The following is a 15,701-nucleotide window of genomic DNA, read 5'->3' as shown; positions in this document are numbered from 1 at the left end:
AAAAATAGAGTGGAAGCGGCTTTACCTCAGCTTTCTGAAGAAAAACACAAACATTAACAAAAACTTCTATCTCCATCTTTCAGCAATATCTCCACTCCAAAAACAGACTTTGAGAAATCATGAAGAAATACGAGCTTCAAGAGCTGAACCACCTTCTGAGAGAGTTCTGCATCGCCATCCGGAAACAGAAAGCAGATAAAGCTTTCAAGCAAAAAACACATAGACTGGATATTTCAGGTTTTATGGAAAACTATTATACCCTTGTGTTGATATAATGTCTTCCAGGGAATATAAATTCCTGTCAGGGGGGATGGTCTTCCACTATAAACTATTCCACTATACACCTCAGCACCAGTTTGCAGAATATCTGTTATTTACACCTGCTCTACATTTAATACAGCACACAGAATTAAAGAATAATCCAAATGAAAGTCATATATTTGGTGGTAATAACTTGTGCTGGGACAAAATACCAGAATATTTGAACAAACACTGCTTGAAATGTAATCTGTGCCAAAAATGACACTGTTCATATTACAGAATTTATAAAATACTGTATCAAAAAGAGATATCACAAAGGAAACTAATGAATAAATGAAGTCTGAAATACACATTGCACTGTACAAGTGTCTCCTTTTTCATTTCATGGGCTACCAGGTTAATTTTACTCCTGACTTTTTTTTTTTTTTTTTTTTTAACTGTAATACGGTACAAATTATACTTTAGTCTATGTAACAGGGTGAGGAGCCCTGTACAGGTATTTGTTTATTTTTAGAACAGGGTACCCCGCCGCAATTTATTATTTGGTATTTGTTTTGTTTGGATTGTGTAAATATGACGGCGAAAGCCATGTTATTGTTTATTTGTATTTATTTCAAATGTATTGACGGCGTAGCCGAGGGTTTGTTATTGTTTTGTGTAATAGCCCCATCCACAGCAATTAAAAAAACCTTGTGCAGAAGGTGGCCATCTCCCGATTTAGCAACAAATGAATCACTTAATTCGGTCACCTGCATATAAACCTGCAGCTCTCTGCACTCGGGTGGGTGTTCGGAGGAGTGAACGAGAGCGGGAGAGCGAGGTAAACTGAAAAGAAAACGAAACAAATACAGGATCAGTGACAGCATTTGCCCAGCCTGACCTATATTGTTTTGTGTTCGAGATTTTGTTTTTGTTCACCTTTTTTATTTTGCTCTGTGAGCAAGTGTTTTTGTGTTTAAACCTTTTATTTATTTTTGTTATTTGAATAAACAGCACCGCAGCGTCTTTCTCACTGCAGTACTGGTGTCAGTTTTCTGTTCCTGCATCTGGCCTGACGTCATCACTTAGCCACCCTGCCACAGTCCTTAATAAGAATTACTACGTTTCATTACAAATTGATAAGCGGTTTTCTAGATATATGAAAAAATGTAAGTGTGAAATACAGATGGACAGATGTACTGACAGACACCCCCTAAGGGGTTTCCCAGATATATGAAAAAATGTGTGAAGTGTGACATATGTATGACCCCCTCCACAGGGGATTTCATCCCAACTGTATTAACACCATAAAATAAGAAGGGACAATAAATTATCCTTGGGTATCATCCATAACTTTTAAACACTCAATAGTGCTGAATTTAGAAAAAGAAACTTGATGACCAACGTCTCTATTAGAAGTTTCTAACTCATCCTTGGCCAGTTTGGATGTTCACGTATTTCAGTGACTAATAGTACAGTATTTTTGGGATGATGCCGGGAGCTTTACCTTCACAGGACAGGCCGTGCGAGGTGACCCCAGACAGCGCTTCTCTGCACACATTGCAGTAGGTGGGGCGGGCGTGTGAACAAGCATACCAGTTGTGCATCCCTGAGAAATGGTCCATGCTGTACTGGGTGGACTGGAACACAGAGATACATACAAAGATTGAAGAAGTGATTGTAGAGAACAAAATAATTCTACAATTCTTACCTGTTTTGTACTAACAAAATGCATTTTATACAATTTTATATTTAAAAAGTAATGCTGGCTAAGAAAATAATTCCATAAATCAACTTCTATTAGCTACATCTTGTTAAGACTTCAAAAAGGAGGCACTGGCATTATAGCAGTCATATCCCTGCTGTTTCAAAGTTATACTACTGTACATCCAAAACAGTTTGAAGAGGAGTCTCACCTCAAAATGCTCCTGATTCTGGACGCTTTTCAGCGCCGCAATCCAATCCTCCATCTCCTTCCGGTTCTCTGCGCAGAGAATCAGTTTCCGACACGGGGTAATTATCTAGATTAGAAAAAATTACGTAAATAAATGAATAAATAAAACGGGAATGCCATTGCATCCTGGACTAGTTTTTTACCTGCTTTCTCCCAAAACCCCTCAATCCTCCCCAGAAACACAATTAGTTCCTAAATAATATGGTATGACCTTCCCTGATAATACAGGAAACGCACAAATACTAAAACGCACAAATACTAAACTATTGTTAACACAAACGCTAATAAACTCCAGGGATGTGAATTTTGGTACATTTTTATCAACGTTTAAATTCTATGCCATACAGTAGTTTAAACAATCTATGTCTATGTATAGATATATTCATATTTTTCTGCATTCCAAAAACAGCAACAGCATCGCCGTGTCTGTGTCTTTCAAGCAAAGACTCCTGAAAAACTGTACATCTGCTTTTTTTTTTTGCCCAGCAGCTCCTCCACACACACACACACACACACACTACAGTACACCTTGCCGTCTCAATAAACAAGCCACGGATACTTCATCTCCCATTCAAAATTTCTATTTTTCTGCATTACTACTGCTTGCAGCTGCTTCGGTCACTGTAGTACTCATACAGTCAGAAGTAGATGGCTGAGATGCAGTTGGGTGATCTTCTTCATGAGAATCCCCTGAAGATGCTGAGTGCTTAGCAAAAAAACTTCTGATTGACAACTGACTTGCTATCAGTGTACACTCTGCACGAGACATTCATTTTTATGCTTATAATCTGTCAGGACATCCCTGTTAAACTAGTGGGGAAAATAACAAAAGCACAATGTTAAATTAGGCGACTTCAAAAATGAAATGCGAGTTAAAAGTAGGATCGGGGATGAACAATTCACATCATTTGTCCGCTCTGTTTGAAATAAAATTAAAAGGGACTAGAATTAGGCTCAGGCAAGCTATGAAGGTAAAAGCAAAGATTGTTTTGTAATTGACAGATTTTTCTGAGTTTAATTATGAAACAGCATCAGCTAGATCTGTTTAAAGGGACGTCACCTGATTAAAAATAAAACCCGAAAACTTAAGTTCTACTTGTGTGTTCGCATTTACTTTTCCAAAATACTTGTTTTATTTCTTAGCAACATGCGCTTCTTTTAATATGGGCTTGGGTGAAAGTGGCCAATGATCATTTTGACCGAACCCCTAAAGTAAAAACAAGATTCTGTTATTTTGCAATACCACTGCTTCAGATTATTAGCAGTGCTTAATAGCAGTAACATTTTAGAGTTGTTGAACTTAAACCTGTTCATGACCCCACAGCAACTTGAACCTACTAACATCCTTATCTAAAAATAAATAAATAAATATAATTTAATTAATAGAGAACAAAACAAACTAAAACTAACAATTACCTAGCCTATATTTAATTAATAGGCTGTGTGGTCCAGTGGTTAAAGAAAAGGGCTTGTAACCAGGAGGTCCCCGGTTCAAATCCCACCTCAGCCACTGACTCACTGTGTGACCCTGAGCAAGTCACTTAACCTCCTTGTGCTCTGTCTTTCGGGTGAGATGTAATTGTAAGTGACTCTGCAGCTGATGCATAGTTCACACACCCTTGTCTCTGTAAGTTGCCTTGGATAAAGGCGTCTGCTAAATAAACAAATAATAATAATAATTTTTTGTAGTCTCCAAACTGCCCAGCATCTACAGTCACGCTACTGCTAATGTTAGCTGTTGTAAATAGTGCAGAGCGGCCTATGGTGGCTCAGACCAATGTTCATGTAGGGGCCGTATTATTGTGGGTTTTTATTTATTTTTAATGTTGGACTTATGGCGTCTTATGAATGACTTTTTTGTTTGTTTGTTTTACATTTTAAACCATTTACAGGTAAAACCATAACAAAACATAACCATAACAAAACAAAACCATAACAAAATATTGTGTTTACACAGTGCAAAACAAGGAGAGTGGCAAAATACACAGTTTGCCTCCCCTGTGCTCTATGGGTTAGGTGCCTATGGTCTCAATCAAGTTACAGTTCAACAGGAGAAAAATACTAAAAGGTCACAAGTCATCAAGTACGTGCAAAAACATTACAGTTTTCCACCCCACCCCCCAGATATTTTTGGCATTTCTACACGAATCATAGGAATGCCCCATGTATGGGGCATAATATATTTATTTTAAAATAAAATAGTGTATGGTGGGATACTATGGTATTCATTTCCACTGTTCATTGCGCTGCTGGGAACTGTAACCCAACTATTTTAATAGTAATATTGTGTGTATGCATTACGCCCGACTAAACATGAACCGGTACTTCAGTGTGTATGCTTTGAGCTGGATTAATTCAAACGTTTGAGTACGGTTCATTAAGTATTTACGGTCATTTTGCTGCCGTGTAATAGATTACCGTGAATATGCATGTCTACGTCCCTTTCTCATTCTGTGCGTCCCGTGAATGCAAGACAAAATATTTTTCCATCCAATGGATTTATTTGATTAAGAAAGGCACAACTTACTTTCCAATTAGAACACTTCCGACTATAAAAAAGAAATACAAAAGACTTGAGTTTAACAGCTGAAAAGAATATGCATGCGCATGATTACACGAATGTAGAGGCTAAATTGCGTATCCTAGCAACGCGGTGACATTGTTTACCTACCGTAATAGCACTAAAAGAAAAGCACGCCAGGTTTTAATGCAAACAGGCAACAGTAGACTTCAAATTGGGTTCCAATTTGATATATCGATTCACCAATATGCAATCGAAGCTCGGAAAATTTAAGGGCAGATGATCAATAAATCGATGCATCGATTAGTTGTTGCACCACTGCAACGACGGGACATTGACCTTCGAAGGTTCGGAACACATTACCGAAGGAAGGTTCGAACCTTTGACTGTACTAATTTGCATAATTTACTGGTGACCTCACCATAGCTACTTGTTTATATTTGACTGAAAGTCGTATTTTACAGGTAATCCATATAAATGGAATAAAACATTCCAAATATGTAATCATGTTTTTATCATTTAAATAAAAACACACGTTTATGTACACGTAATTGATGCTGCTTGCCATATATACAGTAAGCTTGCACTGCAGCAGCACCTTATTGCTGCCAATACAAAGAACTGCAACAAAGCTTTAATAACAGTCATCCTTCCAAGCAGGTTATTAGTCTGTCACATTTTACTACTGCTAAAAATAGTAGTAACAATAATAATAATAATAATAATAATAATAATAATAATAATAATAATAATATGAACTTATGCTTGTCAAGCGACCCCGTATATTGGTTGTGCCTCGATGATACATCAACAGTCGCTTGCACTTAGCATTAAAAATGTTTTGGTCGTGACAGGCATTTAACAAAAAAAATCCCAAACAGCAGAGGGTAAAAGACATTTCTTTCAGTACAGCTTACGCTTATCAATGCTTTGCTGTCGAGATGGCGAATGAAGAAAGTTCTGCCTCTGGATAGCACAAGCTGGAGGGGGGAGGGCCGGACAGTGCTCAGGTTTTTTAAATTAAAATGATTAGTGTTTACTGCCTTGTACACCAGCTAGTCAGTACATATTTTACTGAAGCACTACAACCACTTTAGGTACCCCCCCCCCCCCCCCCCCCCAAGTCTTTATCCTGGCGAACATTCCTGAGTAAAAGTTGAAAAAAAGTAATTCCCTAGTTGATTTACCTATGATGTGTGAATACAAATATTAAAACAAAATCAGGATTATGTTGAAAAAAATAAAACAAATTGACAGAAACACTGGGATTCCTTTTTACTTTGGAAGTCCTTTCTACCCAGGGTGTAATTCCCACCCTCAACACTAGGAGTGCCTTACACATTTTATAAAAACAAGCCATGTACACGTAGTACAGTACACACAACCTTTTAAAAAGGGGTCTTCAGTGAAAGGCATCTTTATCATCTTACGATTTAAACATGTAAATCTACAAACCCTGGGCACTGACGAGGGAACTGGAGATAGGTGGTCATATACTGTTTTGATGCCAACACAATATATGTATACAATTGTAAAAAACACTTCTCTCTAACACTTGCTAAAATATAAGATTTCCTAAGACTCACTCTCTCAAGGGGGAAAAAAAACGGATTACAGGTAATTCAAACATCCATTAGATTAAAAGCCTCTTGTTCATTTTATAATGGATTTAAATTTAGAATCTAGCTTTTAAATACGGAGCCAAATCTTAAATGCGAGAAAGGAGGCAAGCTAATTCAAACATCCATTAGATTAAAAGCCCCTTGTTCATTTTATAATGGATTTAAATATAGAATCTAGCTTTTAAATATGAAGCCAAATCTTAAATGAGAGAAAGGAGGCAAGCTAAGGCAAATGCAAGTCACAAAGATAACTGAAGCTATCAGTTAAAGTACAGCGGAAGAAGTGAAGTTTAACAGGTTCTGACTAGGTATATTATAAGCTTACTGATGGCAATTGATACCATCAGACAAAGTTGCTTCCACATATCCCGATTCTCCAAGGGCCTGTCCATATTAGCACAACCATGTTCAAGAACCAAGCTCAAACCCGGGTTACCCCAAACCCAGCCCAACAGAGTTCAAACGTCCAGATTGCAGTGATGAAACTGGGTTAGTTTAGCCTGGTTGTTGCTGAAACATACTGCATTGTGGGTTAGTGGAGGACGGTATCTCAGAAGGATGATGTAACCATACACGAACACACTTCATGTCTAGATTACAGGAAAATCATGGTAACTAACCCAGTTTCACCTAAAATCTCTCTGGAGTGGAATAGCTGCAGTGTGGGTGCAGGACATCTTGTAAAAACTCGATCACACCAGGAGATTCACAGCTCGACACACACTGCCAAGATTCTGTGTGAAAGACATTTCGAGCCGCTCGGGGTTCACATTCTTTAATCCACTAGATATCAAAACAGCACCACAGTACTGTGACAATCACACAGCAATGCTGGGTGCAATCCTTCTCCACAGCACCCATTAACATTCGTTCAGATGTACTGCACTGCCAGCACTGCAGTGATTGCTAGCCCATTATATCAGAGCCTGATGATCAGTAATCTGAATACTCAAATACATCAAATCAATAATGTATAATAGCTATAAATCCATGTTTAATACCACTTATTACATTTTCATAATTCATTGCTATTTCATATTCTGTAATATTGTGAACAGACATCATGGTCACCAACATCATGCAGATAGCTCTATTTTTTATTTACTTGTTTAACATACAAAAATCAGTATGTCATAGAGACTGCAATCATCACAATGGGCAATGCGACACCCACACACATTCAAACTCTGTACCCAGCCCTGATGCAGTTTTAAACATTCAAACTGTAGATGGACGCAAGCCAAAGCACAGCGACGAAAACATTTACGTCAGCATGGCCACAACTTAAAACAACTTAAGAACCAGAGTGTGTGCTTGGACAAAACTCAAAGTAGCATTTATTAGATGCAAATTCTGGGTACAACCAGACAATATGTTGTGACTAAATTGTTTAAAAACTACATTAAAAATTAGAACTTAGTGCCCACATTACTCCTCATAATAGTAACTACACTTTTGGCTTACATTTCCCTTGTCGACACACACAAAAATCAGTGTTACAGTAATCAGTGTAGCCAGCCTTCCATACACTTGGATCTTAATAAGAACGCAATGAAAGTTGCAAATAAGCTAATTCTGCCCTTCAATGCTTATCCTGTTCCTAGTACAGCAGCCGAATGATCCCAGAACTTTTGTCTAGTTGGTCCTTAAAGAATCCCCTTAATATAGCAACACCATGGCTTGGTAACCCATTCCAAACACTCTTCCTACCCTCAGTCCCAAGTCTGTCACCAGTTACTGTGTAAGTTCAGCTGTGTTCTCTGGTTCTGGTGCCCCCCTCACACTGTTCTAGGTTAAATGGATCAATTTCCTTCAACCTATCTTCATAACGCATTTCTTTAAGCCAAATAATTAGTCTGGCTTCTGGACACAATGTCCAAGTGCGATCTCAACAGTGCATTACACAATCTCTCAAGTCATTATCTGCTGTACAATATAGGCTTAAACACGTTTTCCAAGCAGTCCTAGATGCTCATTCGTGGAGTAACTACAGTACTTTCTGAAGTTCATGGATATCCGACAGCTACATCAAAAGCCCCTTTCACGCTGGCATGCTCTCCCTGGTTCAGGACCCAGTGTCATGCGGGTCGGGTACGCGATTTCACACTGCTTTTGATAAAGCAGGGTTGACCTGGGTGACAGACGCAAGTACACAATGCGTGTATCAATGCCCCGGAAGCAGCTTGTTACGGACGCTTCCATCCAAGCTTCTCTGGATTGAACCGTCGGCACAAATGCCGATTAAAGCAAATGTTTCCACATCCCTGCTGCAATCTGGCTCATGCTGCGGTTCAAATCAACAAAAATATGGCTAAACAGAATAAACAGAAATGTTTCTTGTGGAAGTGAAACCTTCACGCAGGCGTTGCCATTTGTTATTGCGTTGGCTCACGAGCGTCTGTTATGTATTTTGTCTCGCTGAAACTGGGTCAAAGCATGTAGACCCACATCCTGAGGTAGTTTGCTGGGACCCGGGTTAACCCAGGTACGACCCAGGTACGTGGTTTCACACTACACGAGACTGTGACCTGGGTTGCAAGAACCCAGGTCCAGAACCGAATAGGAGGGCCAGGGTGAAAGGGGCTTTATACTACAGGTACAAAGCATACCATGTTGTTTAATTAATTATCCATGGAACCACCACAGAATGCTAATCTAGGTCAAAATCAATAAAACAGGACTGTAAAAGTCAAAATTCACACACAATACACATAAAAATAAAAATAAATTTGTTTTTCTTTATAGCTTAAAATGTATGTACTGTACATGCACGGGGTGACATCTGTACACAGAGGGAACCCCTGTCATAATATATTATTTAAAAGGTTACAGGCTATATTTAAGAAGGTTGTTCTTAATAAATTTAACAGTTGTTTATTTTTTTCCTTACAAGTAATGGAAATGTTATACCTTTGAAAAACCTCTCATTCAAAGGGAAAGCTAATTAACACACCCTATTTAGAATACAGGTATTGTGGCAGGCTAGCTGCAGTGATGATGTCAGACCAGAAAGAATCACTCACAGAGGCAGAAGTGATTAGTGAAACTGAGCTGCAATGGCTGCGCTCAGTGCATTTAATAAACAAACAAAAAGGTTTTAAACAGAAAACAGGACACGGCACTTTACACCAAAATAAATAGACAAACAAAACGGACTAACATTAACAAACAGTGGATGAACAGACAAACAAACACGGTGAGTCAAACAAACTTATATTTACTTTTTCCTTAGTTTTACTTTTTAGTTTCTCCTTCTCCACACTCGTTCTCCACTCACCGAACACACAACCCTGAGTGAGTGAAACGTGCACCTATATATACTGTTGTGCCGGGATTCAATTACTAATTAATTATTCACTTGAATCCCAGCACATGAATTAATTATGTGCAACCTCGTGCTCACATATTATATACTTTAAATGCACGTGAAGTGATATGCAATCCTGTGCCTAAATACAATTATACATTTTAAATAACTCGTGCTGCACACACCCATTTATATCCCGTGCAGCCATATCTATACATCAACATTAACACACCACACGCAACATGCAACATACAACACAGAAATGCACACAGGGGAAGGGCACATTGCCACAGTATACATCAGGAAATGGTTGGGAGTTCCACACTGCCTCAGTAGAGTGGGACTTTATGGTAAAGGAATACTGCAGCTACCAGCATCCGCTCTAACCGAGGAGTTTAAGTGCGCCAAGGTCAGACTGGAAATGACATTAGTAGAGTCACGCGACAAATGCGTAAGGGAGGCAGCACCTGTGTTGAAAACTGGAAGAAAGTGGGTGGCAAAGAAAGCTGTGGAGGATGCAAAGGCTGCCCTTCGACTTGGTGATATCATGGAGCAAGTTCAGCATGGAAGAGGGGGTCTTGGTCTCAGTTCAGCTCCTCCTACATGGCACAAGGCAGCCCCAGCTCAATGAAGGAAGATGGTAGTCAACGAGGTGCAAAAGCAGGAGGAGAGGATGAGGTGTATAAAGGCCATTTCCCAGGCCAAGCAGGGAAAATGGATGAGATGGGAGAGTGTGGAACAAAGCAAGATTGGCTAGCAAGACCTATGGTCAATGGAACAGAGCAGGATCAGTTTCCTCATCAGGTCAACATATGATGTTCTCCCATCATCACAGAACCTAAACCTCTGGGTAGGAGAGGATCCCTCATGTCCTTTGTGTTCATCACCTGCAACATTAAGGCACATTTTGACAGGATGTAAGGTGACTCTTAGCCAAGGATGGTTTACTTGGCGCCATGACCAGGTGCTGCGATGTTTGGCCTTAGCATTGGAAGACAAGCGTAACATGACCATTAAGTTGCCACCAGGTCCATCAAAACATTACACACAAAAGACAACATTCCTCCGCCCAGGAGAGCAACCACCAAGAAAAGCTGTTAAAACCAATCCTCGCCCAGGACAACTGGAAGCTGCTAGAGACTGGAAAATGCTGGCAGATGTTGGTCAACGGCTTATTTTTCCACCTGAGATTGCCACCACTAACCTTCGACCAGATATTGTCTTGTGGTCTGGATCAGCACGCCTTGTTCACCTGGTAGAGTTAACAGTGCCATGGGAGGATGCTGTAGATGAGGCGTATAAGAGGAAGAAACTGCGGTATGCTCAACTAGCCACTGAAGCGGAACAGCGAGGATGGAGAGTCCGGGTTTACCCTGTGGAGGTGGGTTGTCGAGGATTTGTGGCACACTCTACAACCCGGTTTCTCAGAGACGTCGGATTCAGTGGCCAAAAGTTGCGTCGCACAGTGAAGAACTTATCTGAAGCAGCAGAGAGGAGCAGCAACTGGCTGTGGTTGAGGCGGAAAGATTCTGACTGGGGATCTCAAGTACAATAGAAAGAAAGAAACGCTGATGTACAGGTAAGTAAGCTGGGCTGAGTTGAGTGGGGGACGGAGGGGGGTGATTTTGGGACGCCAGAATCACCGTCGAGCCCTCTTGAGGTGTCGTGGGCTAGTCGACAAAACACCGAGGATGGAAGGTGCCCACTTGAAGACCCCAGAGATGTACCCTACTTAGCTCAATCCAGACAGCTGTCAAGCTGATGCGCTGGGGAGACCGCACTGTGGTTGATCCCCGGAGCCAGCATCGCAGCCGTTGTGTGTGCTGATGCGCTAGGGAGGCAAAATAAGCTGATCCCTGGAGCCAGCATTACACTTCAGCCATCAACACCTGACAGAAGGATATCTACATCATCATATGGAAGGAAGCGCAAATGGATGGAGACACCTATGGATCACATTAGTTTACTGAAAGGCTACGTCTTAGTTGGTGCTTACCTTGGCGAGAGCCGAGTTCAAATCAGCATGAAGTTTTAACATCTACTCTTGTGTAATGGAAATCATAAGGTATATAAATATACACCTTATACCACAAGTACAGTGCCTACAGTAAGTATTCACCCCCCTTGGGCGTTTCACAGTTTGTCGTGTTACAGTTTGTTGTGTTCCTGAAACCTTGATGCATTTAAATTGGATTTTTTTTCCTTTGATTAACACAACATACTCAACACTTTGAAGAGGCAAGATAATTTTTATTGTGAAACCGTTACTGAAAAATAAAAAAAACTGATATGTCTTGGTTAGATAAGTATTCACCCCCCTGAGTCAATACTTGGTAGAACCACCTTTTACAATTACAGCTGTAAGTCTTTTGGGGTAAGTCTCTACCAGGTTTGCACATCTGGATTGTGCAATATTCGCCCAATCTTCTTGGCAAAATTGTTCAAGCTCTGTCAAGTTGGATGGGGATCGTTGGTGGACAGCAATCTTCAAGTCTTGCCACAGATTCTCAATCGGATTCAAGTCCGGGCTTTGACTGGGCCACTCTAGGACATTCACTTTGTTTTTAAGCCACTCCAGTGTCGCTTTGGCTGTGTGCTTGGGGTCACTGTCCTGCTGAAAGGTGAATCTCCGTCACAGTCTTAGGTCTTTTGCAGACTGAAGCAGGTTTTCCTCAAGGATTTGCCTGTATTTAGCTCCATCCATTTTGCCCTCTACCCTGACGAGCTTCCCAGTCTATGCCGATGAAAAGCATCCCCATAGCATGATGCTACCACCACCATGCTTCACAGTAGGGATGGTGTTACCTGGGTGATGTGCTGTGTTGGGTTTGCGCCAGACATAACGCTTTGCATTTAGGCCAAATAGTTCCATTTTTGTTTCATCGGACCACAGAATCTTTTGCCACATCTTTTCAGTCTCCCACATGCCTTTTTGCAAATTCCAAGCGGGATTTTAAATGGGCTTTTTTCAAAAATGGCTTCCTTCTTGCCACTCTTCCATACAGGCCAGATTTGTGGAGTACCTGAACTATTGTTGACACATGGACAGATACTTCCATCTCAGCCATGGAACGCTGTAGGTCTTTCAGAGTTGTCATTGGCCTCTTGCTGGCTTCTATGACTAATGCCCTTCTTACCCGGTTGATCAGTTTGGGAGGACAGCCTGCTCTAAGCAAATTCTGGATGGTGCCGTATACCTTCCACTTCTTAATGATCAACTTGACTGTGCTCCAAGGAATATTCAATGCCTTTGAAATTTTTTTATATCCCTCCCCTGATCTGTGCCTTTCCACAACTTTATTCCAGAGTTGTTTTGAAAGCTCCTTGGTCTTCATGGTAATATCTTTGCTTTGAATGCACTACCCAACTGTGGGACCTTACAGAGACAGGTGTATTTAATCTGAAATCATGTGAACCACTTTTATTGCACACAGATGGACTCCATTTAACTTATTGTGTGAATTCTGAAGGCATACAAACTTAAAGGGCCAGGTTTTGTTTTATTAATCATCCAGGAAACCACCATGCAAATCTTATATTATTATATTAAAAAAGCATGTTAAATTAAGCAGGAAACAAAACAAGGTCCCATAAAAGTACAGGTCAAAATCAAGATTTCCTGAATTATACACCGAAGTAGATACGGATCAAATTACCTGACAAATTGGGGTTTAAACATATAAAAAGCTATGTTTGTGTAACCCAACATTGAAGGTGCTGTAACTGCAGTTTATTTCCTTATTTTACAGTACAGGCCAGAGTGGTCAATGACAAGTGCAATTGTGTCATTTGTAATTGCAATTCCATGTTGTGTTTTACTTTAAGTGACCCCATTTGTTTGAAAAACATTACATCATAGGGCTTCTAATTTTCTGTTTTTATTAATTTCATTTTTCATTGCTTATTTTCTGTTATTTTCAAATTTTATGTAAATCGTTTTCTGAGCTTTTGCTTTTATATACTGTATGAAATTATTGTTTTTCGGTTACTTTCCAAAATGCTTGGGCATTTTTTTCTGTCACAATATGTATAGTAACTCAACAGTACTTGCACACTTAAGTTGTACCTTCTTTTCTTTACTGTCTTCCACAAACACTTCTTCTGGGGTTTTTGTGTGTCTGGGCATTTTTTTACATTTTGCCATTCTGTTTTACTCTAACTGTAATAGCTTTAAATTATGTGAACAAGCCTTTTAATTGAAATCTCGTTTTAAATCTTGCAAGCAAAGTTTCCAATAGAAATGTAGGAGTTGGGCGGGTTTCAAGTATTCAGAATGAATCAATGATAGACACAAGTCACAAAGGAGGGACATTGCCCAGCTGCACTGGGAACGGTAGTTTGTTTTTGTAATAGGTGTGAAGTCAACATGAATTGATTAACCATTTCCACTGTTTTTCTGGTGTTTATTGGCTAAACACAGATTTCTTTCTTTGTGTTTTATGGGTTAAAACTGAAAATCAGAAGCCCTAGTTTTTTTTAGTATGTTTCTGTATTTGCACCTGTGATTACTGCTTGGTAGAATAAACATGTTCCTGTGTAGTTAGGCCTATTTGTTACTTTTTAGTGTAATTGTAATTACAATTACTGCAGCATCATTGTAACTAATTGTAATTGAACAGAATTGCATTACTCAGTTAACAATTCTGCTGCAATTGCAATGGTAATTATAAATTATGATAGACCCCACGTCTGGTACAGGCTAGTGCGGTGTAAATGATATTATTATTGTTCTAATAACGAGTTTTACTTAAACCATCTTTCTCTGTAAGAGTTTGAGACAAAACGGTACAAAACCCCTACACTTCTCATTGCATATTGACACTTTTTAAACAGAAATAGCTCTTGTTTTTTTGTTTTTTTTACAATCAGATATACTGTAAGTATGCAGTGCTGCATGTGTTGAGTTTTTATTTTTATTTAACGGTGTTTTGTGTTGCCAAAGATACGTCTTGGCTTCAGCGTGAGTGACCACTGGTACAGAAATGATCAGAAATCAATGGTGCGAACCACATTAAAGCAGAAACAGTGGTTTTGACTGTTGACCACTCAAGTAAACAATTATAAAAAAAAAAAAATTGCAACAGTAATGGTATAGGAAACGGAATCAATAACTTTGAAGAGTGTTTAAAATGCCATCAATTCTATCAGTTTTTAGAATAATATCTACATTTCTAGGTGTTTTCTAAAAAAATTAATTACGTTTCCAAAAGCTATTGGAAACTTTATGTTTTTGTAAGTGCACTGACTGTAGGGTTAGGCGTGTCGTGTACAGTATAGGGCATTCATGGCACGAATATTTATGAGAAAGTTTACAAACAAGAGGAGGCCATTCAGCCCATCTTGCTTGTTTGGTTGTTAGTAGCTTATTGATCCCAGAATCTCATCAAGCAGCTTCTTGAAGGATCCCAAGGTGTCAGCTTCAACAATATTACTGGGGAGTTGGTTCCAGACCCTCACAATTCTCTGTGTAAAAAAGTGCCTCCTATTTTCTGTTCTGAATGCCCCTTTATCTAATCTCCATTTGTGACCCCTGGTCCTTGTTTCTTTTTTCAGGTCGAAAAAGTCCCCTGGGTCGACATTGTCTATACCTTTTAGAATTTTGAATGCTTGAATCAGATCACCGCGTAGATTAAATTCTTTGAGCCTGTTTGCATACGACATGCCTTTTAAACCCGGGATAATTCTGGTTGATCTTCTTTGCACTCTTTCTAGAGCAGCAATATCCTTTTTGTAACAAGGTGACCAGAACTGAACACAATATTCTAGATGAGGTCTTACTAATGCATTATAAAGTTTTAACATTACCTTGATTTAAATTCAACACTTTTCACAATATATCCGAGCTTCTTGTTGGCCTTTTTTATAGCTTCCCCACATTGTCTAGATGAAGACATCCTCCTTCAATTTCAGTATCTCCCATATGATATTTATAATGCACATTTTTATTGCCTGCATGCAGTACCTTACACTTTTCTCTATTAAATGTAATTTGCCATGTGTCTTCCCAGTTCTGAATGCTGTCTAGATCATTTTGAATGACTTTTGCTGCTGCAACAG

General features: G+C 39.4%; 1 protein-coding gene across 6 annotated transcripts in view; it reads right to left on the bottom strand.

Moving 5' to 3' along the window:
- LOC117416571 (diacylglycerol kinase delta-like) overlaps positions 1 to 15,701 on the bottom strand; it is a 70,881-nt gene that overhangs the window by 35,321 nt on the left and 19,859 nt on the right. For all 6 annotated transcript variants that reach the window (XR_004663857.2, XM_034027746.3, XM_034027751.3 and 3 more), the window contains 2 exons: positions 2,157 to 2,261; positions 1,748 to 1,880 (listed from right to left, as the gene is read on the bottom strand). Coding sequence is in view for 5 of the 6 variants with exons in the window: in XM_034027746.3 (XP_033883637.3) it covers positions 1,748 to 1,880; positions 2,157 to 2,261 (238 nt within the window). In the remaining variant the exon portion in view is untranslated. The remainder of the gene's footprint in view (positions 1 to 1,747; positions 1,881 to 2,156; positions 2,262 to 15,701) is intronic.

This window comes from Acipenser ruthenus, chromosome 12 (assembly GCF_902713425.1).
Source record: "Acipenser ruthenus chromosome 12, fAciRut3.2 maternal haplotype, whole genome shotgun sequence".
Classification (NCBI taxonomy): Eukaryota; Metazoa; Chordata; class Actinopteri; order Acipenseriformes; family Acipenseridae; genus Acipenser; species Acipenser ruthenus.
The sequence above is the reverse complement of the archived record's forward strand: the minus strand, read 5'-3'. Positions and strand labels throughout refer to the sequence as shown.